This window comes from Muscardinus avellanarius, assembly GCF_963383645.1.
Source record: "Muscardinus avellanarius genome assembly, chromosome: 3".
NCBI lineage: Eukaryota > Metazoa > Chordata > Mammalia > Rodentia > Gliridae > Muscardinus > Muscardinus avellanarius.
In genome coordinates, this window is record NC_137788.1 from 158860759 (window position 1) to 158886975 (window position 26217).

At 46.1% G+C, this 26217-nt stretch overlaps 1 protein-coding gene across 4 annotated transcripts in view; it reads left to right on the forward strand.

Annotated features, from left to right (window-relative positions):
* Positions 1-26217, forward strand: part of LRRC28 (leucine rich repeat containing 28) — a gene marked incomplete at both ends in the record, with an annotated part of 134187 nt that overhangs the window by 77762 nt on the left and 30208 nt on the right. For all 4 annotated transcript variants that reach the window (XM_080692634.1, XM_080692635.1, XM_080692632.1 and 1 more), the window contains one exon: positions 22042-22144. In XM_080692634.1, coding sequence (XP_080548760.1) covers positions 22042-22144 — 103 coding nt within the window. The remainder of the gene's footprint in view (positions 1-22041; positions 22145-26217) is intronic.

Below are 26217 nucleotides of genomic sequence, written 5' to 3' on the forward strand. Positions count from 1 at the left end.
CTCTTGCCTGGTTCCACCACGTCACAAATTGCCAGTGCCTCTCCGAGCTTCATTTCACGTACCTGTAGACCAGGGAGGACAATATTTATTTTGTTTAATATTCTAGTTTGTGGGTAAAAATATGCAGCATACAAACATGACCTTTTTTTTTTTTTTTTTTTTTTGGTGGTACTGGGGTTCCTGGAAGCCCTTCTACCTCTGGGCTACACTCCCACGGCCTATTTTTATATTTTTATTTAGAAACAGGGTCTCCTAAGCCCCTAAGCCAGCGCGGCTGGCTTCGAACCTGCGTGATCCTCCTGTCTCCGCCTCCCAAGCGCGGGGATTACAAGCATGCGCCACCACGCCCAGCCAAACAGATGACTTTTGAATAAGAAAATACAATTTATGGATTACCGTGCCTGGCTTTAAAAAATGTTCCCCCTCAGCCGAGTATGGTGGCACACACTTGTAATCCCAGCATTTGGGAGGTTGAGACAGGAGGTTCGCAGTTCGCAGACAGCCATAGCTGCTTAGTGAGGCCCTCTGCAACTCAGTGAGACCCTGTTTCAAAATAAAGAATGAAAAATAGGGCTGGGGGTGTAGCTTAGAAGTAGAATGCCCCAGGGTTCCATCCCTAGTACTGCAGAAAACAAACAAATGACCTCCCTCTTTCTCATACCCAGGCTGCCCTCTGTCCTCATAGTAACCCCCAAACCTGTGTACCACTTCCAGATAAAGTGAAAACATGACCTGTGGCAGTGCTGAGTCCCTACAGGTGCTCAGCAGGATGGCGCAGTCAGTGCTGGTGATACAGGAAGGCCGGAGGAGAGAGGAGGGAGGGAGAGGGGTGATGGTTGATATGTGTGACGTAAGACCCAACCCAATGTCCTACGTGCAGAGTTCAGGGCAAAGGTGCAAACACTGCTCTAGGCAACCTTTAGCGTATCATTGTTTGACCCTCGGCTTTCTTAACAAGAACTCAGCTTGTTAAGTCTACGGTTGCCTAGGCTGTTTTTCACAGTATCATTACTATAATGGAAGAGATAGCGTTTCCATGCACAATGATAGCATCATCTGCGCCGCTGTGACTCCACGGCTGTCACTCATCGAACACCAACTCTGCCTAGGCATTCTGTTAATTACTGTGTAGATGCTCTCTAATTATTACAAACCTTATGGAAAAAAATCTGTTACAAAACCATGGTCAACCTGATGTTGCAGGTGAAGAGACTGCGGAGCTAAGTAGTTTAGTAACCTGACACACAAGTGAGTTTCAGATTCTGTGCTTCTAAACCCCACACTCATTCCACGTTGACATGCTACCTCTGATTTCCAGGGATGGTCTCTGCCCGGGGACTCCCTCTGGGGCTTCTCTCTAGTGGCGCGGCATCTCCAGCGTAAAGTCTGGCCCTGGCTCCTTGGGCTCGGGACTCCTGTGGGCTCTCCTTGGCCTCTCCAGGCGGTCTGTGCAGTGTCCGCGCAGAGTCTGCCCGCCGCTCCTAGCGCGTTCTCTCACCTGCCTCTCGTATCACCGCCCAGCACTTGCTTCCACCGTGTCTAGATCCAGCAGAGCCCACAGCAACAAAAATTTAAAAACAAGACTTTTAATTGGGACATTGTAAGCATATATAAAATCGGAACTGATTGTGGCATATTTGTACATGCACATAACATACTTTGGTCAGTTTCATGTCCCAGCACCTCCCCTTTTCCTCTCCCCTGCCCCCAATCTTCTTCTTCTCCCCCAAAGATCTCCCTTTTTTTTTCATGAAATCCCACCCCACACAACCTGGTGTTTTCCCTTTCTCTAGCTTCTACATGTAAGAAAAAAGGTACAATCCTTGACTTTCTAAATCTGCCTTATTGTGCTTAACATGATGTTCTCCAGTTTCATCCATTTTCCTGAAAAATTATATAATTTTGTTCTTCTTTGTGGCTAAGTAGAATTCCACTGTGTGTCTTTCTTTCTCTCTCTCTCTCTTTTTTTTTTTTTTTTTTTTTTTTGGTGGTACTGGGGTTCCTGGAAGCCCTTCTACCTCCGGATTAACCTATTTTATATTTTTATTTGGAAACAGGGTCTCTTACACCAGCGCGGCTGGCTTTGAACCTGCGCGATCCTCCTGTCTCCGCCTCCCAAGCGCGGGGATGACAAGCGTGCGCCACCACGCCCGGCTGTATTTTCTTTATCCATTCATTGGTTCACAGATAACTAGACTGGCCACCTAACTCGGCGGTTGGGAATTGTGCGACTGTGAACATGTATTGCAGATATTGCCATAATATGCTGACTAATTCTTTTGAAACAAACGATACTGAAGAGTGGTGCTGCTGAGTCATAGAGGCTCCATTCCTAGTCTTCTGAGGAACCTCCACACTGATCTCCATCATGGTTGTACTAATAATTTCCCCAACAGCATATAAGTGGTCTTTTCCCCCACATCCTTGCCAGCATTTATTATCTGTATTCTTGACGATTGCCATTGTAACTGCGGTGAGATGAAATTTCAGAGTAGTTTTTTTCCTGTGTGTGTGTGTAGTACTGGGGATGGAACCCAGGGGCGTTCTACCTCCAAGTGACACCTCCAGCCCTATTTTTTATTCTTTATTTTTTGAAACAGGGTCTCACTGAGTTGCAAAGGGCCTTACTAAGTAGCTGAGGCTGTCCGCGAACCACGATCCTCTGACCTCAGCCTTCCAGATGCTGGGCTTACAAGTGTGTGCCACCACGCCGGGCTCAGAGTAGTTTTGATTTGCATTTCCCTGACTGCACAAGATACAGTAGAAATCTCCTACAAGCCCACTCTCTGGGTCTCTCTTGGTACTAGCAGTTCTTACTTGCCAGCCCCTTAACTTCCCCAAAGGCCCTCGATCCTTCATTCCAGAGCCCTGCTCCTAACACCGTGTCTTCTTTTCTGGTTCTTCCATTGTATACCCTGTCTCAGCTCTCAGCCATTCATACAACTACTGCGCCCCACCAGCCTGCAGCCTGTCCTCCTGTCTGCTGCCAGAGCTGCTCTTCTCAGAATACCATCTAGTTCTAGAGCCTGTTTTCTGCCTGGACCCCACACACAGCAGGCTTTTTAAATCGAATGACGTTTGGTTGCTGCGGGTAGACTCCCTCTGCCTTGCCTGTGCTCCCTGCCTTGCTGGACTCCTCAGCCCTGGCCCCTCCTTCCCCTGGGCTTGGCCGTCTGTCCCCACCTTTGTTTCGGTGGTGACTGAGGCTGCAGGGGTATTGGAAGGATGAAGGGAAGGCGTTTCCCAGGGACCTGGCCAGTGTTACCATTTGGGTTGCGGGGAGTGACGCAGTAGCTGCTGAGAGCCGGCTTGCAGCAGCACATACAAGGTAGAGGTGGGTGCTGCACGCCGCCTCACCGCTCCTCCACCCTGTCCTGGGCTTATCTCTGCACTGCGCTCAGTGCTGGCGCTGCTAAGGAGGGGCCTCTGTTCTGCTTCACTCAGCATTCAGAGGCGAGGAGGACTATGGTGGAAAGAATCGGCCCTCCAGGCTGCTTGCCACCCCAAGGCCTTTCTTCTGTGTCCAGAGAGGCTTCCTTCGTGACCTTGGTAGCGTGGTGGTGAAGAGTGTACGGCCGCTAGAAGAGGGTGGTCTGCAGTGCTCAGAGGAGACTGTCTCACGACAGAGAGGTGATGGCAGCCCCAGGCCTGGGTGGCGGGAGCAGGTCCTACACTGCATGGGCGCCGTCGCAGCTCGTGGGGTCACAGCTCTGGCAGGACACAGGCCAGTGGACAGGAGAAAACGTGCAAGCCAGAGCATGCTGGCAAAGACTGGACAGTGGGCAGGAAGCAGCCCCCTGCGGTCAGACCATGAGAGCCCAGAAGCCAGCCGGCCCAGCGGGCAGCATCTTCGCAGTCTTTTAGAAGTTACTTGTTTTTGGTTTTTGCTAGCATGAAGGCAGATTTGAAAAGGGGTTCAGTTAAGACCCCAGGAGGAAAATAGTTCAGCCTGTGCACGTGAACTCTTTCCTTGGACTCTTCTGATAAACCCGTCACTGAACGGCAGCAATGTTGAGGGAGGGGCAGATGAGGCGGGGGCTGCTGGCTCTCCTGTCCCTGAGAGACTGTGCTCAGGAAATCGGAGTAAATCTGGATCTAAGTACTGACCTTAGAAACTTAGCAAACTGGGGACCACTTTGCAGTCGTTTGCAGATACTCTGTTACACACACACCCGTGACGTCTTCAAACACTAGACGGCTCCTTGCTCAGCCATGGTTCTAGTGCCATAGTAGCGGATCTTGGCAGTTCTGTGAAGTGGGTGTCAGGTGGCTGTGCCTCAAGGGGAGGTGGGACTCTTCCTTGGGAGCCACTTACTGAATTCGGTTTCTTGCCAAAGAAGTTTGACTTAAGAGGCAGCCGGTTTTTATGAGGCTTCTTAAAGGAATGTCAGATTATAGCTGCTTCAAAAAGAAGCGACGTCTAAGGATGACTTTTCTCCCGTGTAAGACTGTCGGACCCATTAACTGGCTGTGCGTGTGCTCTTCTTAACCACTTCCAAGACTGTCGAAACCATTAAGACTCTGTGACTAAGTTCTCCTCAAGATGAAAAGATGCATCAAAAAGGATGCTCCTGCTATCACTGTGCCGTGACAGGTGAGTGACAGACGAGTCTACAGAGAAGGCTTTGTTCACAGTGGAGAAGGCGTCGCTCAAGCCTGTGCCCGGGGAGGTAACGGGGCCTCCAAGCCTGCGCGTCTCCCGGGTCAGGGTGGCTCTGTTGACGAGAGCTCGCACACTGTGACTCGCCCTTGGCTTCTGAGTGAAGGGAAAAAACCAAGAGAAGGGCGAGGGCTTCTTCACCAGGCGCTCCTGGTTCTCCTTGCATAATTAATAAGCCGATTATTCGGAAACATTGGCCACTTATTTAAGATTGAATAATGCATGTAGGGATTGTCAGGTCGCCTGTGCGCAAGTAGGCAGAGGAAGAATGGCTTTAGTTAGCCCTTGGCAGCACAGTGCCCACCAACTCAGTGAGTAGCCATTGAAGTTGAAGACAGCAAGAGAACAAGTGCGCCCACGGTAGCAGGTAGAATTTTTATAGAATGAATGAATTCTTTTTGTGTGTGTGTGGTGCTGGGGATTGAACCCAGGAGCATTCTACCTGTGAGCTACACCCCGATTTTTTTAGCCTTTATTTTGAAACAGGGTCTAAGTTGTGAAGGGCCTCACTAAGCAGCTGAAGCTGGCAGCAGACCCAGATCCTCCTGTCTCAGCCTCCCAAGTACCGGGATTACAAGCATGCGCCACCACGCCCAGCTTGTGAATGAATTATTAACCGAGGAAGTTTGGCTCGTGACGTTAAAATTCACAGAATAGACTGAGCATAAACTACCATGTGGTAAGCCCAGATGGTAGAGAGAACGCTAATGAGTGTGTGTGCTTCTGAACCGTTCACATAGCCGCCCGGCAGCGAGGAGCAGAGGTGTTCTGTGCTCCTAGTGGAAGGAGCACGTTACTGCTTCCGATCTCACACAGCAGTAATAAGGACATAAAACTGACTCTTCATCACACGGTAGAGCAGTTTAATTTTTTAATCATAGTAGTATATGTTTTTCCTTTGTAGAAACTGGATACCTTGCCTAGAAATAAATAGCTGCCACGGCAAGTTAGCAGTGCAGCTTTAAAAACCAGCTCCCAGGCATTTTAAAAAAATACACTGAAATCCCTTCTCTTACTGGGAATGACTTATAAAATGAACAAATATGTTAACTGTACTTACTTTTTAAATTTGATTCTTGTTTTCTGATTTCTCCATATTTAGAAAGTTACAAATTGTTTATAATTATTTTAACTAAAAAATTTAAGTTCCTACTATAAAAATATTTGGACTTCAACCCAGTATGGGACTATATGGAGCTACTTATGGAAACAGCGTGGGACATGCAACCCGGACGGAACCAGGACAGAACTAGATGGAAACTCATCATTTCTTCCTTAAAAATATAAACTAAACTTATTTTAACTGATACATAAAAACATATAAGTGTACATATTTGGGGGGTACCATGTGATGTTTTGCTACATGTAGCAGTTAATAATTTCTTAATCTCAGACTTGGGATGAGTGTCAGCTATACTGAACTGTGAATGTATTTATCTGTTATTTGAAGAATTGCTACCTAGAGGTCATTATTTAATGGGACTAATTTGCCAAGTTTGTGGTCTTAAATGAATCTCAGTACTAACAAATCTAGTCTAGTAGAGACACAAGTCCCAGAAGTTGGGACTGTGTTTCAGTGGAAAGAATGATGACTCTTTCTAAAGGGGACCCGAATGTGACCGGGGTTGTGTCCTGTAGCAGTGGTTGGTGGGCTCTACTCAAAGGAGAAATTAGTGAAGCGGAAAAGGGAAGAGAAACATAACAGAAAGAAGAAAAGAAATCCTAAAACCAAAATTTGAAACCAGTGGTGAGAAGAAAGGGGGCAGAATTAGTGAGTCAGATGCATTTGCTTAAGAAAGTGGATGCTCACTGCTCCTTTTTCAAGTATTTCTAACATTTCCCCCTGCGCCCTCCTCTGCCTACTTATCCGAGCCCTTCCACTGTTTTACAATAGTGCTTGGTTTTCTTCCATTGCACACAGCAGTGGCTCGTGCCCTAGGTTTTCTGAGACGATTAACAGGATTATTTAATAACGGCTTCTGCAGCACAGGCCACACTTGCTGGCTAACTATGCTAGTATCTTGTGAGAAAAGTGGACTAGATCAGAGGGGAGCTTAAATGAACGAAGCCTATGTCTCACCAAGCCTGGGCTTGACTTGGAGATGGAGAGGGATTAATAGGAAGGAACTGAGCTCTATTCTCCCAAGTACCAATTAAAACCCAGAGAACCCCGCTCATTCTTAAAAGGCCACAGATGTGAAGTTTAGGAAAATAAATGGTACGAGTGCTTAGAACCATGAGCAAATTGTTTGCCAGCAAAGCTTTTTTGTTATTTTAGTTCTGAAACTTAGAGTTTTAAATAGTGACGAGAATGTGCAGCACTAGCAAAGTCTGGAAGATGTTGTCAGTTGACTTAAAAGCAGAAGTCTGGGATTTTCAACAGCCATCGTTCTCAGTAAAGTTCCCAAGTTCAAAACAAGCAGAGAGACGGGCCCACGTCCACCTGAGCAGCAGTTCAAGATGCCACACGGAGAGACGGCATCGGCTCTTCGCCCTGGCCGCCACGGCGCCGGACCGCGAGCGGGGGTGCTCGCTAAGTGCGTCACGCTGGACAGGCATCACCAGGGCTCCTTCCCCTGGCTCATCTCTGAAGGCATTTCTTGTATTTCTTGACATTTTTGCCCTAAATCTGAGTCAGAACTAGCCCACCAGTTTTCAACTCCTTGTCTGTTGGCCACGTCCCCACTGGATCCTCCGGCACCCGTGCTTCCTCGTGGCAGCACCACCCTCCATGATGTGGGGGTGCCTGCTTATCAGGAAATGATGTGCGGGGAGGCCGTGTAGGGCACATCATGGTGAAGCAGGCAGATGCGCCTTTAAATCCCTGTTCTACAATAGTAGCTGTGTGAGCTTGGTCACAGGTGGTTATTTAATCGAAGTCTCATCAACAGGACGATAGTAATATCTACTGAATGGCACTGTTGTAGGAAATGAATAAGACCCACTTCAAACACATATGCTCAGTAAATATTCCAGAGTGTGCGATCCTTATGAACTGCTTTTACTTTTTCACTGGGCTGTAAGAAAGGTAGGGACTGTGTGTCTCCAGTTTTTGTGTTGCAAATGTCCAGCGTGGTGCCTGGACCGCTGCTAACAGTCGGCCAGTTGTTACCTGAATGGTGCGACAGTAGGATGCCCAGGCGTGGATCTTTAAGCCAACGGCAAAGGAGACTTTGGGTCATCCAAATCCATTAGAGCTGATGTGTTTTCATTGAACAGTTGTTGATGATCTACTGGGGATAAAATGTCTTATTAAATTATAGCTAACTGTGAAATTTTATTTTGCAAGAACTGAATAGCTCAGAAAGATTCTGACTGCAGATTTAATGGAGTGTGCATGAGTGTGATTATAAAGTTAGCACTTAAGAATTAAAAAGTGATCAAAGTGGCCGGTCGTGGTGGCGCACACTTGTAATCCCCGCGCTTGGGAGGTGGAGACAGGAGCATCGCGCAGGTTCGAAGTCAGCCGCACTGGCTTAAGAGACCCTGTTTCCAAATAAAAAGTATAAGATAGGTCTGGGAGTGTAGCTCGGAGGTAGAAGGGCTTCCAGGAACCCCAGTACCACCAAAAAAAAAAAAAAAAGTGCTCAATGTGTTCTCATTGTAAAAGGTGGCATGTAGGTATTTAAATTAACTTTAAAATTTATTTTAGAATATGCTGAAAATTATTTTGGATGCATCATGGAAAAACCTGCATTTTATAATAATTTAAAATGTTGTAATTATGACTCATGATACCTCTGACTTACTGGACTGTGATAATTGGCTTAATGGTGATGGAGTACCAGTTTTGGCTTCTGGCTTTGATGTTGTGGTATTCGTTGCCCCACCCCTTTGTGGAAGGAAACCCATCATTCCCCTTTTGAGCCAATGATGATTTTCACTGGTCACTGTGCAGGAAACACAGATGTGCTGTGCCCTGGCCTGTGCTGTCATTCCACGCTTGCTCTTACAGTAAGGTTAAAAGAGCAACGGTATAAACACACAGCACGTGTGGATCCATCTGCATTCACGCGCACAGCATGTGTGAGAGCCTTGAGGTTGAAAAAAAGAAAGAAAAGGAAGGAAGGAAGGAAAATTAGAGTCCTTGCAGGACTCCTAGAATTTGCTGATTTCTCAGTAACAAACTTGGATCCGTGAGTCTAGAACAATATAGGGGCACAGTGCTTTAGGCACAGTACAGTTCCTTAAAAAGCCACATGAAGAAGTTCTTTATGATAGTGGCCAGTTCTCGTGCTTTATAATTTTTACATTATGAGCAGTTTTGCCCAAGAACTTTCAAAAGTGTTATTGCTTGGTATATTTATTGCAAAGTATTGACACATTAATACTAACAGAAGGAAGAAGTAGCAATCCACCTTACTAGCAGGTAGAGAAATGCTCTTTTCCAAAGTTAATTACTGAGTGAAGATTTTCTGTGTGAATAATATGTGAAATATCTCAAAGTTTCTTCATGCAGAAAACACTATTTCAGCCTCATTATGATTAAAAATGTCATTCTGTTGTGCTCGGAGCTTTTGCTAGCAGGCTGCTTTCTGGCCAGCTGAGGCTGCCAGAGCTCGGCCTTCACAGCGGGCGACCTTGCCCAGGGTGTAGAAGCCTCAGCCTCACCAGGAGGCTGTGCTTGTCAGCAGCAGCGCCGGAGCCTCCGGGTTCTCTCTGCATTCCTGCACTCTCTTCGGTGATCTGCTCTTTATATTCAGAAGAGGGAGGTAAAAGACTGAGAGTACTGAGCATCAGTATTTTGCAAGGACTCAGGCTTGGCATTGTGTGCATGTTTAATCTTCGTAACAGGTCCGTGAGATAGGTGTTATTCTGCCCGTAGTACAGCGGAGGAAACAGTCTCGGAGCCTTTGACTTCTCTTGGGGTCCGGAAGCTGTCAGTAAGTGGAGAGCCAGGACTGAGGCGCAGTGCTGACTCCAAACCCATCACATTACGTCATTTCAGCACCATCCTTTGTTCCACTGTTTATCAGATTGTGCTGTCTGGGAAGTTTAAGTGTCTATTAAGTACTCGTGCCTACGTGGCATTATCCTGGCTAATGTATAATAGAACACACCTGATTCTCAAGTTGATTCTTCTTTAACACAAAACAGTTCATACAATTTATGGATGTTATATAAAAAAATCACACTCAGACAAGATAGTCGGAAGGTACAAACTGAATTCTCTGGAATATCAAAGACCTATGGTCTTTTTAAGAAGCCAGTGGTCTTTTGAAATCATTACTCATTAATGTTTCTCCCTCCAAAACCAGGGTAGGAAAAGCCAGACTATATAAGAAGTAGCGAGTGCCAGGCTGTGTGACCAAGTGCGAGCTTGCTGTCGCCTCCTGTACCTGGCACGGCCCTTTTGTGGTTTTTCAGAGGAGGGCGTGCATCCTCTGCCATGTCCCGTTTTGTGTCCTTGGCTTGAGGAGGAGATGAATCACTGTCTCTGGACGCTGTGGCCTCCAGCTCTTGTCTGTGCAGTTAAGGTTTAGAAAAGTGTTGGGACCCTTCTCTGGGTGCCAAAGAAAAGTCTGTCCTAAGTGGCCTTCTCCTGGGGGCCGGACACACTTCCCTTGTGTCACTTACTAATAACCGTGAGAATAATAACCGCCGCATATCAGAGAGGGCTGAGTACCAAGAATTCTGTTTGGTTGTCGCGCGCAGTGACGACTCTTACACGATCTTCCTCAAGCAGTTTTATTACCCCAGGTTCTTGTACAGTTCCCGCAAATCTTCTTCCCGTAAATCTTCTCTTCTCTCTCTCTTTTCCCCCCAGAAATCTTCCCCTTATATAGAGCCCAACAGCCAATCAGCAGACTGTTCACGTGCACAACTCATGGCAACAGCCAGTCCATTGGCTGTTGCCCTATGGCATGCGGTGTTCCCGTGTATCTCATGCTCTTGTCGTCACTTCCTGAAAGCTGTTTACCACCTAAGTGCTCTGGGGAAGATTTCCGCTCAGCGCCATCTTAGCTCTCGGACTTACTGGCTGATGGGCGGGGCCCGTCACAGTTCCCCCTTTTTTGTTTTTTCAGACAGGAGAGGACAGAGGACTCAACCCCTGTATGTTTGGAAGGGGCTTCTAGGCCCACCACCTTTTGCCAGGGACGGGACAAGAATCAGTGGCAACCCGTATGCAGTTGAGCATGCCCTCCTCGGGATGCACCCTCCCGGGGTCCCGAGTGCAGTCCTAGCTGGCATCCTGTCATTAAGACTTTCCCATCGCCGCAAGCCATATTTGAGGGGATTGTCCCAACTCCATGGCTGCAAATGCCTGAGCTATGAGCACTTGATCTGTAGCGCGCTGACGGATTAGTTTTCTAAGACAGTAGAGACATAAGATACACAGTAAGACCAGACAAAGACCAAGAGCACCCAGTCCAGCCCACTCTTTTAAATGACGAGCTGCTTGTTGGATCCAGGACATCAAGGTGCGGGCCATCACCGGGTCAACTTGAGTAGTATTGGTTTTGATGATCTCCAACCGCAACCGTCTTGTCAAATTGTCAAATTTCGATGACCAGTTATCTGTAGGATATGCAGAAAGCTCGCAAGAAAGATTAGCGGCAATAGACGCGTTATCATTAATCATGACAAGGGGAGCTAAATCCGTGCAACTGCCATTTATCCCACAAAGAAACCACAGATCAAATAGGTTAGAATGAAAGGCCATGGTCAGGCTCTAATAAGTAAAATTATAACCTGCAAAAGTAGAATTTGCTCCTGTGCCAATTTTAAGGGGAAAAGGTAAAAGGATTAAGCGGGGAAGAACTTGAGCAGAATGACTCAAAGGCAATAGAAAAGAAAAAGCAGTCAAAAGCCCCCATTGTGGATCACTTCCTATCCTTGGAATTCCACAGTATCATGGTCCCCAAAAGAATCAGTCGATGGCTCATCATCCTTTTGTTTCACCAGACGAGTCAGCCGCTCTGGAACCCAGACAGGATCGGCGCCGTTCTGTGGAAACACACAAACAGAGCCTCTGGCCCATGTGAGCACTGGGTCAGGTCCCCTCCATTGCCCTGTGAGGGCATCCTTCCAACGCACGAAACCCTGGCTCGTACCCGAGGGGGCAAAATGACGATCGGCAGCAGTCTTGCCATTGACATCTAATTGCAAAAAATTCAAAGTAAAAAGGGCTAAGGATAGGCGCTGCTTCGGTTTCATATTGGTTCCAATTCCCTCTTTTTGTTTTATCAAGCATTCTTTAAGAGTACGATGGGCGCGTTCCACAATACCCTGTCCCTGAGGGTTGTACGGAAGGCCATGCTTTAGAGTTATTCCCATCTGTGAACAAAAGGATGTGAATTTTTGGGAAGTATAAGCCGGGCCATTATCAGTTTTTATTTCTTTAGGCATATTCCATGCTGCCCAGGCCTCAAGGCAATGATTGACGACGTCATGTGCCTTTTCCCCGGCATGAGCAGATGCATGAATAATTCCAGAGACAGTATCTATGGAAACATGGATATATTTCAATTTTCCAAATTCAGATATGTGAGTTACATCCATTTGCCAGAGATGTAGAGGGAGCAAGCCTCGTGGGCAAATGCCCACATGTGAGGGGTGTAAAAAAGGGGCACAGGCATTACAGGTTTTTACAATTTCCCGAGCCTGATGTCGAGGGATTTTAAATCGCTGTTGTAATGTTTTAGAATTTACATGATATTGACGGTGAAATGCCTGTGCCTGTTGCATTTGAGTAAGAGAAAAAATCATATGTATCTTGGTGAGTTTATCTACTAGATCATTTCCATATGTAATAGGGCCAGGTAATCCAGTATGTGCCCTAACGTGCTGGATAAAGAATGGTGTCTTTCTTAAATGTATATAAATCTGGATTTGGCTAGCCATAGAATGAATAGGAGTATGTAAAGAGAGTTGACCCGCGCATTCAAGCGATCTAACCAGATTAACCACATATTGTGAATCTGATAATAAATTGAAAGGAGAAGAAACTCTCTTAAAAATTTCTAAAACAATATTTAATTCAACCAGTTGTGGAGAGGTATGTGAATATTGGATGATAACAGGATCGCTTCCCTCTATTAGGTAGGCCCCCACACCAGTTTTGGATCCATCAGTAAAAATGTTAATTGCATTAGCTACAGGTTTGTTTTTAGTGACCAATGGGAAAATGAGAGGATGTTCCAGAACAAAATGTAACAATGGATCTTTGGGAAGATGATTGTCTATTTCACCACTGAAAGAGCACATAAGTATAGCCCAATCATCAATAGTGGCTACCAGCGTTTGTACTTGCAGAGCAGTGTACGGTACCACCAACTTATCGGGCGTTCTGCCAAAATGTTGGATGCACTGCTGAATGGCTTTAAGGGCAAGGCTTGCTACACTGGTGGGATAATATTCAACTACCTTTTGAGGGGAGACTTTGGGGTGAATCCAAAGAAGGGGTCCTTGTTGCCAAAGAACACTAGTAGGCTGTTTTTCAGTGGCCAGGATACAAGCCCATAATGGCTGTCCAGGGGTCACTCGACGGAGAGACGCTTTCGTAAGTGCTTGTTCTACTAATTGTAACGCATGGCGGGCCTCATCGGTAAGGACGCGAGGAGAATCTAATTGAGGATTGCCTACGAGCAGATTATATAAAGGTTTCAAGGCATGGTTAGGAATTTGTAAAAAGGGTCGAACCCAATTAATGTCTCCCAACAGTTTTTGGAAATCATTGAGGGTTTTTAATTGATCAGTGCGGATGATTAATTTTTGAGGCAGGACTGCATGGGGGAGAACAATGTTGCCAAGAAAGTGTATATTTTCTCCTCTTTGTACCTTTTCTGAGGCGATGAATAATTGATGAGTTTCCAAAATCTTTACAAGGTGACAATAAGCCTCCTCAAGTATGGAGGGATTTTTTGTGGTTAACAAAATGTCATCCATGTAATGAATACACCGAATTTCTGGAAATTTGGTTTTTACGGGCTCAAGAGCACTATTTACATATAATTGACAGAGGGTAGGGCTATTGGCCATTCCTTGTGGGAGGACCACCCATTCATATCTACTGTCAATTTCCTCTTGATTAATAGAGGGAACAGTAAAAGCAAAACGAGGAGTATCCGCAGGATTTAAAGGGATGGAGAAAAAACAATCTTTTATATCTATGCTGATAAGTGGCCACTCCTTCGGAATAGCAGAGAGGAGTGGAAGCCCTCGTTGGACTGGCCCCATAATCTGCATTTGGCTATTTATGGCTCGGAGGTCGTGTAATAACCTCCATTTTCCAGATTTTTTCTTTATCACAAAAATCGGGGTATTCCAAGGAGAGGTGGATGGCCGGATATGGCCTAACTGTAATTGCTCTTGTACTAATTTCCTTGTTACTTCAAGCTTTTCACGGGAGAGAGGCCACTGAGGAACCCATACTGGATCTCCCGTCTTCCAGGTAATGGGAATTGCCTCCTCAGTGGCTACTGCACAAAACCCAGTTCCTCGCGACCACTCTTTTCTTTAGTAGGAATTGGGCTTTTACGTCCCTGGAGGTGTTTTCCCAGCCCGTAGGAAGGGTGGTAGCCCTGGCGAAGGAGAATATTATGGGCTTGGGGGAAATAAGATGTATTTTGTAAGGAATATCCCATGTCCACTAATAAATCTCTTCCCCAGAGGGAAACTGGCAGCTCCAGCACATAGGGTTCAAACTGCCCCTTATGTCCCTCCTGATCTTTCCAATGTAAAGCCCTAGCACTGAGGTCAGGGGTTTTAGCATAACCCAAACCTCTAAGTTCTCCGGTAGCCTTTTGAGTGGGCCATGAAGATGACCAATCTTTACAGGCGATGACACTTTTATCTGCCCCAGTATCTAAAAGTCCTAGGATTTGCTTGCCTTCCACGTCCAAGGTTATCAAGGGACGAGTTCCCATATCAAAGGCAAGAGATATTAACTCATTTCCTGAAGAACCGAACCCACCAATACCGCGTCGTCCCTCTGCTGAAGGAAACATACCATGTAGACTGGGAAGCAAAAGTAACTGTGCCACTCTATCCCCAGGGGAAATGGCAACGATACCCCGGGGCGCTGAAACCATCACTTTGATAATACCGGTATAATCCTCATCTATAACCCCCGGATGGACTACAAGTCCTTTCATGGTAGAGGAAGACCTTCCAAAAAGTAAGCCAACAGAATTAGGTGGCAGAGGACCTTGAAAATCTGTTTCAATAATTTGAACCCCCATTTGTGGCGTTAATACCAGCCTGGAGGTGGCACAGAGGTCCAATCCTGCCGAACCTGGAGTGGCTCGCCGGACTGTTCTGGAGGCTGTAAATTGGGCCACTGAGGTGGCTGTGTCTCCATGGCCCCATACACCTGAGGGTTCCCATATTTTTGTGGGCCCTGGGAACGAGGGCCCGCCCTCCCGTTTTTTGTCTGAGTATTTGATGATTGCTTTCCAGTATAGGGCAAGGGGTTGCCATCGATATCTTTAACCGAACGGCACTCAAAAGTAGGATGCCTTCCTTTTCTACATCGACGACAATACTCAGGAGGAGAAGGATAAGATTGGGACGCCCTACACTTAGGACAATCTCGTTTTAAGTGTCCTGTCGCTCCACAGGAAAAACAATTGCCATTTTTGGTACTATTCTTACTTTGTTGTCCGGAGGCCTGTATAATGGCTGCAGCAAGTCCTGAATTGGTTAAGGGTCCTCCGAGTTCCCTGCACACCTTCATCCACACCTCTAGGCCTTTATGTTTGTAAGGAGTGATGGCCTGTCTGCATTCTTTAGTGCATTGCTCATAGACCAATTGTTTAATGAGCGGCATGGCCGCGTCAGAATCCCCAAAAATTCTTCCCGCAGCCTCTACTAGACGGGCAACGAAGTCTGAAAAGGGTTCAGTCAATCCTTGAGTAATCTTTGTAAGGTTACCAGATACCTCTCCTTTGTTAGGGAGGGCCTTCCAGGCCTGGGTAGCGAGTCTGTTGATTTGTTCATACACCTGTTGTGGATACCCAAGCTGTTGATTAGCAAATCGTCCTTGGCCCATCAGCATGTCTATATCCCAGGCTGAATTTCCTGCTGCTCGATTACGTGCAGCTTGTTCAGTGGCATATTCTATATAATAAGCTTTCCAATCCAAATATTGGCCAGGATTTAAGGTGGCCCTAACCAAATTTTGCCAGTCTCCTGGGGTCATGGCATAGCGATGTAAACTCTCTATTATTGCTATAGTGAAAGCAGCTGACGACCCATATGTACGAACTGACTCTGCGAGATGCTTAACTATTTTAAAGTCCAAAGGCTCATGATAACGATTTCCCCCCTCCTGCAGCTGGAAAACTGGGAAAGCTTGATTTGCTAAAAAAATTCCCGCATCTCTCCACATCTGACTACTAAAAGAGACACCTTCTCCTGCTCTGGGCGCAGAAGGGTTATACGGAGGAGGCGAAATTTCCTCTTTAATCAGTTCAAAAGCTTTCACTTGTTTACAAATGGCCTCTAATTCCTCCTCAGATTCATCCTCCCCCTCTGACTCTGAATCCTCCTCACTGGCCACTTTAGAGGAAGTTGAACGTTCCTCTTTTACACCGTCTAAAGCTGCCTGGCCCTCCTGCACAAATTTTCTAAAGCGCCTTTCTTCCAAACAGGCACGAATCAGCCGACAAAGCGGCCGAGTCCCTCCTGTGACAATACCTTGTTCTTCGGCGCGTTCTACGTCTCTTCCCAATTTATCCCAGCTTGCCAAAGAAAGATTCCCTGATACTGTAAACCATGGCGCTACCCTATCTATTTGTTCGAGAAAATCTTGTATTGTCTTGTCCCTAAGCTTTAGGCCTCTACTTTTCAACAAAGCTTTCAATGCTTTATGCAATGGGTGAGATGGACTATTTCCCATCTTGTCGAATCAGGACCAGCCCGATTCTCTAACTTACTTACACTAAAAAATATCCTCCTTAATGGAGCCCCCTTTGATCGGGGAAAATACAGCGCTGTTCCTCGCTTTTCCGCGAGCCTCGCTTATCCGCGAGCCTTATTTACTAAATATCCTCCTTAATGGAGCCCCCTTTGATCGGGGAAAATAACCCTCCGTAAACGGAGCCTCCTCCTCCCTTTTCGGAGTCAAGGAGTACTTACCAGCCGGCTGCCCTGGACTGCCGAGGTTCTGATCAAAGCGAAGGTCCCCGTACGGGCCAACCACTTGTCGCGCGCAGTGACGACTCTTACACGATCTTCCTCAAGCAGTTTTATTACCCCAGGTTCTTGTACAGTTCCCGCAAATCTTCTTCCCGTAAATCTTCTCTTCTCTCTCTCTTTTCCCCCCAGAAATCTTCCCCTTATATAGAGCCCAACAGCCAATCAGCAGACTGTTCACGTGCACAACTCATGGCAACAGCCAGTCCATTGGCTGTTGCCCTATGGCATGCGGTGTTCCCGTGTATCTCATGCTCTTGTCGTCACTTCCTGAAAGCTGTTTACCACCTAAGTGCTCTGGGGAAGATTTCCGCTCAGCGCCATCTTAGCTCTCGGACTTACTGGCTGATGGGCGGGGCCCGTCACATTTGGTAGTTTATAAGTTTTGCTAGTAATTCTTACTGAACTTAGGGGACAGCTTTAATTCCCCTCATATACAGATGAGAAACGAAGGCTTTGCATCTGGTCAGGAGGATTGGGCTGCAGACCCAGGTTATCTGACTCCAAGTCTCTGCCCTTGATTCGGTAATGAGTATGCTATACTCTTTACTGCTGCCTACACCCAGGGAAAGGATCTTTCCCTGAGGCCCCTCGGGGTTCTGAAAGGCAAATCTGACACCAGAGATCTTCGTATTTATTTTAAAAAATGCTTAGCCAGGCGTGGTGGCGCACGCTTGTAATCCCCACACTTGGGAGGCTGAGACAGGAGGATCATACAGGTTCAAAGCCAGCCTCCGCTACTGAGTGAGGCTCTCAGGGACTTAGCGAGACCCTGTTTCCAAATAAAGTATAAAATACATCTTGCCGGGCATGGTGGCGCACGCTTGTAATCCCCGCGCTTGGGAGGCGGAGACAGGAGGATCACGCAGGTTCAAAGCCAGCCGTGCTGGCTTAAGAGACACTGTGTTTCCAAATAAAAATATAAAAATAGGTCTGGGAGTGTAGCCTGGAGGTAGAAGAGTTTCCAGGAAGTCCAGTACCACCAAAAAATAATTAATAATAATAATAATAATAATAATAATAATAATAAATACGTCTGGGAGTATAGCCCAGAGGTAGAAAAAGGCCCTGGGTTTCACCCCCAGTACCACACACACACACACACACACACACAAAGCTTTAGGGTTTGCTATGTACCTTTAAAGTCTGCACGTGCTTAATTGCAGTTAGAGGATTTGTCTGTATATCAGAGAAGTCGGGAAGGAATTTAGAATTACGCTAAGAATTTCTACTAGGCCTTGAGGCCTTTTCTATTGCAAGTGTATGCTGATATTTATCTGTATTTTTCCCATCAGTGTTTTATAATGTAGAACTTTGGGGTATACTAAAGTAACATTATACAGTAGTTTCATAATTTATATATTAGTGCTTAAAAACATATTGCATAGTGATTTAACAGATTGTTGACATTCAGTGATCCTTCCAGCCTGGTAAAGTCGAGCGACCAGCTGCCTGTCTCCATCGTCAGGCACAGGCTGAGGCCCTGCGCGTGGACAGCTAGTGGAAGCTCAGACGCGGGGCCTCCTGCCCCACAGTGTGCTGATTGTCCACTGATACCCTCTTAGGAACTAGTGTCTCTATTTTTACATTTTTACAGTTTGATTTAACAACAATTATTCTCTTCTAGAATCTATGTACTTGATTTTTTTTTTTCTCTTCTAGTCTTAGAGATTTTTGTTATTGTTGTTCTTTTTGGTGTTACGGGGCTTAAAGGTGTTCTAAAAGTTTGTAGTTGATGCTGAGATGGCTGGATCACCAAGTGGGAAAGCAAATGTTTAGCATATGTTTAAACCATATAGGACTAGATTCCATATGGATTAGAAGTCTAAATGTTGCACAAGAAGGAAAAATCGAATGAATTCTGCTTTAACCTTGGTGTCACAGGGAGAAGCTTTCTAACTATGTCTCAAATCTAGAAGAAATTTTTAAAAATTGGTAAATGTGATACATAAAGACTTAAAATTTTTTTCATGCCCAAAAAAAGAGAAAACACCATCACCAAAGTCAAATGAGAACTACAAACTGGGAGAAAAAAAATAACCGTGGAAAGACTTGAACAATTAACAAAACTATGCATAAAATACCTTCGGGTATATTTCTTTTTTTTTTTTTTTTTCTTGGTGGTACTGGGGTTCCTGGAAGCCCTTCTACCTCCGGGATACACTCCCACGGACTACACTCTCAGACCTATTTTTTAACATTTTTATGTGGAAACAGAGTCTCTTAAGCCAGCGAGGCTGGCTTCGAACCAGCGCGATCCTCCTGTCTCCGCCTCCCAAGCGCGGGGATTACAAGCGTGCGCCACCACGCCCGGCTTCGGATATATTTCTAAATGTTCACTCACCCTTAATTAGAAAAATGCAGTTGAAACAGTTTTGAGATACCATTTCTCACCTGTCAGAATGGCAAAAATGTTTTAATCTGGGATGTTTTCTCCTCTGGGGCTGCAAATGCTCTCAAATCATATATCGCTGGCAGGCACGCAAATTACTAGAGTTCTTCTGACGGAGGGATTTGGCAGTGCCAAGGGATCTGTTCGTGCTCTGGCTTCTCAACCCAGCAAACTCTCTTCTAAGAGTGTCCCCGGGAAGAACACCCCAGCAATAGAAACTCACATGCATGGCTGTTAGTGCACACGTACTTCCTAGAGCCCAGAGGGCTTGGAAGGGAGCACCCAGGAGTAATGCGCACACCCAGCTCTCGATCCTGCTTCCTAAACACCATCCTTCCAACAAAAGGACCGAGGGCTCCTTAGACAAGTGAATAATTTCATAACTCTGTCAGAGAAAATATGAGCTGAATCTATAACTCCCCAGGAAGCCTAAACATGGTGAAAAAAGGTGAACACTTAAGAAAAATACATAAGGCTCGATCTAAATTGCTCATAATTGACAAAATGAAAACATTTTGACCAACAAGATAAACGATAATGGTGTTGGGCTTTTACCCCATACAGTAAAATAAGCATTCCTGAGTCCATATTAATATAAAAATCAAATAAGTGAGAAAGGTGCCTGTTCCCTATGCTCCCAGCTTGGGTTCCTTTTTTAACTCCCTCCAGTGCTAGTGCTGGGCAGGTCTATTAAAACAGATCCAGCAGTGGAGAGGACCAGGAGAGCCTAAGCCCTCCCCATCCTCCCCAGGAGCCTTCAGTGGAGAGGACCAGGAGAGGCTAAGCCTTCCCCATCCTCCCCAGGAGTCTTCCTCACCTCGGTCTTGCAGTGCCCACTCCCAGTCTGCATAGTAAGTTGTGCAGATCCATGTGTGAACCATGAACTTTACACAAGCCTTTCTAATAGCAACGCACAGATGGTATTGTAGTTATCATTTTTCATATTTGTGTTCCCATCGATTTAATGTGGTATTCTATATTTCCAAGGCCTCCCATAATGCTTAAAAGGTCCTTAATGGGTAAATGAATTATCTTTTGAAATGTAAATGCCTCTAAGAACATCCTCATTTGGCTAGCTGGTCTTTGTCTTTCCTGAAGGACTAGGAAGCCTAAGAACTGGGGAAGAAGAGACCTCCTACAGCCTATTTCCTGTTTTCCAAGGCAGGACGCTAGGAAAACCTTCAGAGACGCCAGAAAAACCTTCAGAGACGTTCTTGCTTCAGGGAGCAGAGGGTTAGCGGGGCTGCAGAGACCGTCTTGTGCCTCTGTGGCCATGAAGACGCCCTGCTCAGCGGGGACGAGGAGTGAAGGGCAGCATTGGCCACGTTCCGTTCCTGGCCCAGGGGAGGGGTGCCCTGGACCCTTGGTCCCTGTGGCCTTTCTGGTAGAGAGAGCCCTCAGGACTGAGCGTCTTTTCTCTGTGGGTCCTCTTCCAGTCTCTTCTCCCCCATGTTGCCCAGCTAGGTAGATATCTGGGCTCTGCCTCTGTCTGGCCTCTGTGTTCCTGTCGCAAACCCTCTGCATGCAGCTTCCCATCCCAAGCACCTCCCCACTCCTGCCCCTGCTCACTGGCCCATAGACATTTCCAGCCCCACCTTCACGCCCCCCTGGAGACTGGATTTGGGCTCTGCTCCACTTCTTTCTCGCCCTGCAGCCACAGGTCATTTCTGTCCACTCCCATATCTGCCTGGCTCTAAGACTCCTGGTCCCTAGCCAATCCCCACCCACCTCCAGTCTTTCTGCCCGTGGCAGATGAGACATCGGAGACCTTGATATATGGATTTTCTAAAGGAAAAAGTTACTCAGTGAAACCTCATGTCAAAGCACAGTAAGTTAGACTTCATTCAGGACCATGGGAATGGGTGCAGTAGGATTTACAATAGGGGAAAGAGATTAGGCCAACTCAGAATATAACCCAGGGACACAGAAGTTTACAGTCAGGGAGCAAGATGGGGGTCAGTGGGGAAAGATCACTGCGAGGGCACAGAGGCTCTAGCTTAGCCCACTTACCTGGATTCTTGCTGCAGGCAGGCCAGGGTGACCAGATGGCACCTGGGAGATGGTAGAAGACGAGGAGTTTGGTTAGATACTAAGAGCGATAGGACGTAGGATGTTGGGAGGATGGGCTTGCCAAAGTCACTAGACAGGGATCTGTGTTAAAACTGGATTCTACAAGGAAATGCATAGATGGACCTACCAGTCGCTTCAGGAGCCTCCCTAAGATTGACCACGCAACGGATCTTCATCACGGGGCAGAAGGAGGCGCGTGTGGGCTGACCCTTCATCCTTGTACGTTTTCTATGGAGAAAAATAAAAATAAATGACCGACAGCAAACTTATTCTTAAGACTAAAGTCATGTATACTATGTCAAAGAGCCAGGTGTGATGGCAAATGCCTGTAATCTCAGTACTTAGGAGGCTGAGACAGGAGGATCACAGGTTTTAGGCCAGCCCCACCAACTTAATGACACCCAGTTTCAAAATAAAAAAGGAGCTAAGGGTGTAACCTGAGGGTAAAAAGACCCTGGGTTCAATGCCCAGTATCAAAACAATCATTTTGTTAAAGAATTTTTATATGAAGAGGGAATTTATTCATATTCTAATCGCAGTGATTTTATCTTAACAATGAAAAGAAAGTGACATCTAAGTTGGTGAAATCATTCTCTACGCCCATGTTTTCCGATGCAGAATCCAGTATTGCAACTGATCTTCACATTCAGAGTTAAAACTACTTTTTTTCTTCCAAAATAGGGATTGTTGAATATTTCTATTGTTAGATGTCATATTTTCCATTTTCACATTATAACGATGCCTCTTTAAAGGAATTATAGCACTTTTCTTTCTAATCCAGATTTAGGTCGATCTCGAGAACTACAGTACGTGTACGTGGATAACAACATTCACCTGAAAGGCTTGCCATCTTACCTGTACAACAAAGTCATCGGCTGCAGCGGGTAAGCTGACTTCAGAGTTCGGATCTAACAGTAGATAAACTACTTCTGAAAATCCTTCCGTTGTCTTTGGCCTTAACCAAGCATCCTTAGGAGGTGAGAATACTGAGCAAGCAGTTTGGGCTATGGCGTGTCGGGTGTAGATAGTGAGCTGAAGGTTCAATCAGTTAGTTTATTATTTTCTAATCAAAAGAAAAATGAATCCACACATACCGTTTATTATTTTTGGTTGCTTTGGAAATAAGCCGTTTGTTTTTTTCCAGGTGTATTGAAGTGTAGTTGACAAAGGGCACAGGTTTAAGTCTGTGGTGACGACGTGATGCCCTGTGTGTAAAGGCTCCAAGCACTGTTGTCGCCTCAGCGACAGCCAGCAGAGGGATTAGCACGGACCTCGCGAGTTTCCTTCCCCTGCACCCCTTTGCAATCACAGTTTGACTACAGTGACAGCCCTATTCTCTAGGACTTTACCAATTGGAAATATTTATAGATAGTCTTTCAGTGTGAATTGTGATTCTAGTAATGATAGGTGTTTTAGTTCATGGGAAATGGCAGTTTTTTTATTTTTCAGAGAAGCAGTAATCTTCCCTTCTCGGTCAGTTTTTTAGAAAGATGGCTTCTGCTTCCTCTTGCATGACAGTGGGACAGAAGCACCCGGGTGTTTCCCAAGGCAGTCGGTGTGTGATCAAGAGGACCACTCTGCTCCCAGAACCCGCTCATACTGGCCTGACTTTTCAGCAGTCAAAGGACACCCTAGCGGCTGCGTACCTATCACGTTTGCATCTCCCCTCCCAGCCCGACACCCTGCACAGCCCGTCCGGTGCTCCTTTGGCAGGAAGAGGAAGGACAGTGAGCAGAAGTGCAGAGGACAGCATGGCCCTATTGGCCTGGCCCCAGGGATGGGCAGGGAGCTGTGATTGCTCCAGAGAGGGCATCCTAGGAGTAGTGTCTTTCCCATAGGAAAAAGTAAACAATCTGTCACCTTGGGAAAGCCCTGGGTGCGCTCATTACCTGGATAGGCTGATGAAATCTAAGCTGAGAGACTTATTCTGGGACTTTCCATGTGGCGGGGATTAGGTAATGTGTGGTAGAGTTTTCAGCTCAGTTGATCTACAGCTGATGCTGGTACCTGGTCTGTGATCCAAGGCAGCTATTAATCCTAGAGTTCTCGAGGGCTTGACTACAGCCCGATTCCTCTAAGCAGTGAGTGGCGTCCCCCATCCTCCTGCTATGTGGGCTGAAGCGGGCAGGCTCCAACGCCCAAGGCACGTCTTCCCACACCACAGCCTCAAAGACTGCACTGGAAAGTGACTCAGGTCCCCGCCGTAATTAAAAAGCAGCTTCTGTTGAAGACAAAGAGCCTTTGACTTTGAGCTTTCGATGCAAGTGTTACAGACTACCAGAAGTTCTGACTGTGCTGAGTAGAGAGATTATCATCTTTGACTTGGTGTCTGGTAGCAGTGGTAGCGAATTTATGAGCTCTCCAAATCCTTAAGGAAATAAATAATGGAGAAGATATAGGAAGTATTAGTTAATAACTGATATTTTTATTAGAGCTTGTTTTGCTAACAGTAATAAAGAAATGAAATTAGTAATACCTGAAACAACCACTAGTTTTGGACTTTATGTAGACTGGCTTACAAATAAACCATGATTCAAAAGCCATTTTTACCCTGTTGATTTAACTCAAAACTCGCAATGAAGCTGGGCTTGGTGGCACTTGGGAGGCTGAGACAGGATGATCACCTGTTTCAGCAACTTAGTGAGGCCCCCAACAACTTAATGAGACCCTGTTAAAAAAAAAATGGGGTTGGAGGTGTAACTCAGAGGTAGAATGCCCCTGTTCAATCCATAGTACCACATAAATACACACACACTCTCTCAATGAATTGTTCAGCTATGGTAATGACCTTTATAAGCCAGCTCATTGAAAGGCTATTTAAGCTATGTTACAACTCCAAAATGGTACTGTATTATGTAGGTGTTTCTATGGCAAAAGTTGTTCCGAATTTTAATGGTAACACCAAGGTCTTGAAATCAGAATTGGGAGCCCCTCTTTGTCTTTTCGTCTGGTGAATCTGAGAAAAGAGACTGCCTGTTCCAAGTCAAAGTGGTGGTGCTCGCTGAGCCTCAGCTGGGGAAGGTGGGGCAAGACTCAGGGGAGGCCGGACACAGGGCCTGAGCCAGCGGAGGCCCAGCAAATGCACCGCTGGGCTCTGGACAAGGATTTGGGTTCATTTTTCATTCAGTTGGGTGTGGGGTGGGGTGTGGAGAAGACACTGGAGACTGAACTCGGGCATTCTACCTCCTGGCTACACCCCAGGCCTAATTTACCTTTGTACTTTGAAACATGGTCTCACTAAGTCGCTGAGGCTGTCTGAACCCGAGCTCCTCCTGCGTTAGCCTCCCAAGTGCTGGGATTACAGGTGTGCACCCCCACGCCCAGCCTCAGTGAGCATTTATTAAGCAATCCCTGCTCAGTCATTGTGCTAGGCCGTGGGGTCATCAACAAACAGCGCGGGGTCTGTCCCCCTGGACTCCATCATCCGGCTGTGGGAGCAGGGGATAATAAATAGCCGAAGAAACTTGGTGGCAGGTGACACTTAAGCCGAGACCTGCCGGGTCTGCTCAGCTGGAGGCCCAGAATGTCAGAACACGATAACTTCCGTGCTGAGCTGTTGCTCAGACAGCTGCAGAACCCTGCTCAGCTTGAGACCCGGAGAATCGGAGCAGCGGAAAATGAACATGCATCCGTGCGTGTGTAAAATACTGTGCAAAGTATATGCGCAGGTACACACATCTGTATATATTGTTATGTACATATACATGTATTTGTATATGAAATTCATATCTCGGGGAGAATCAAGAGAGAATGGGAGATAAAGTGTATGTGTCAAGAGTCTATAATAGCAAGTAACAAAGGGCGCACAGTTTCAAGAACCATCAGAAGTCTCACAGAATGGTCTTTGACATTTGTGGAAATGTAAACAAAGTTAGCTCCTCCTTATTATATGTTTGGTTATTTATCAAATACTATTGAGCCCTAACTAGCAAAAATATGGGAAAGATAAAGATAATTTAGATGTTTATCCTGACAAAAATAACTGTAAAACAAATTGTAAGTCTCTAAGAAAGAGCGATAGATATTTAAATACAGAACTGACCCTGTGACTTAGCCTCAGAGGCACACACCAGCCAGGCATGGAGATGCACACCTGAGGTACAGGTACTTGGGAGGCTGAGACAGGAGGATCCTAGGTTTGAGGACAGCCTCGACAACACAGCAAGACTTTCGGCAACTTAGCAAGACTGTTTCAAAAGTAAACTAGGGTGGGAGTGTGGACTGGAGGTGGGATGCCCCTGGGCCATCTCTAGTACCAAAGGGGAACGGGACGAGGAAGCCGCCTGCACTCTGTTCCATCGACTGGTGACAGAGGTCCCCTCCTTAATTGGGGAGGTGGGAGAGCCATCGGGAGCCCACGTGGAGACTGGCACCACGGCCGCCATGCATCCGTGCGCTTTGCCAGCTTCATGGAAATGTGGCGTTATTTTATCTAGGTTTTTCGTGTTGTTACTATAGGATTAAATATCTTCAGTTCCACTTCATACCTAGAAAGAAAAATCCATTCCATGTTAAAGTTTAGAGAGTGGTAATTGGCATATTTGTATATTCAAGAGAACTTAACGGTAAAAGTGATCCTGTATGGGGTTATTTTTGTGTTATCTGACTCTATGAGAAAAAGAAAATGAAACACCAATTTTGATTTTTCTTGTGTATATGAGCAACTGTAGTTGGTTGGGAACAATTTGGTTAAGTACCTTTTAATGGTTTGTTAATATGACCATTCAAGGTAACAAAATCATCTGTATAAAAAATGTATTCTGCCGGGCGTGGTGGGCACGCTTGTCATCCCCGAGCTTGGGAGGCAGAGACAGGAGGATCGCGCAGGTTTGAAGCCAGCCGCGCTGACTTAAGAGACTCTGTTTCCAAATAAAAATATAAAAATAGGTCTGGGAGTGTAGCCCGGAGATAGAAGGGTTTCCAGGAACCCCAGTACCACACACACACAAAAAAAATT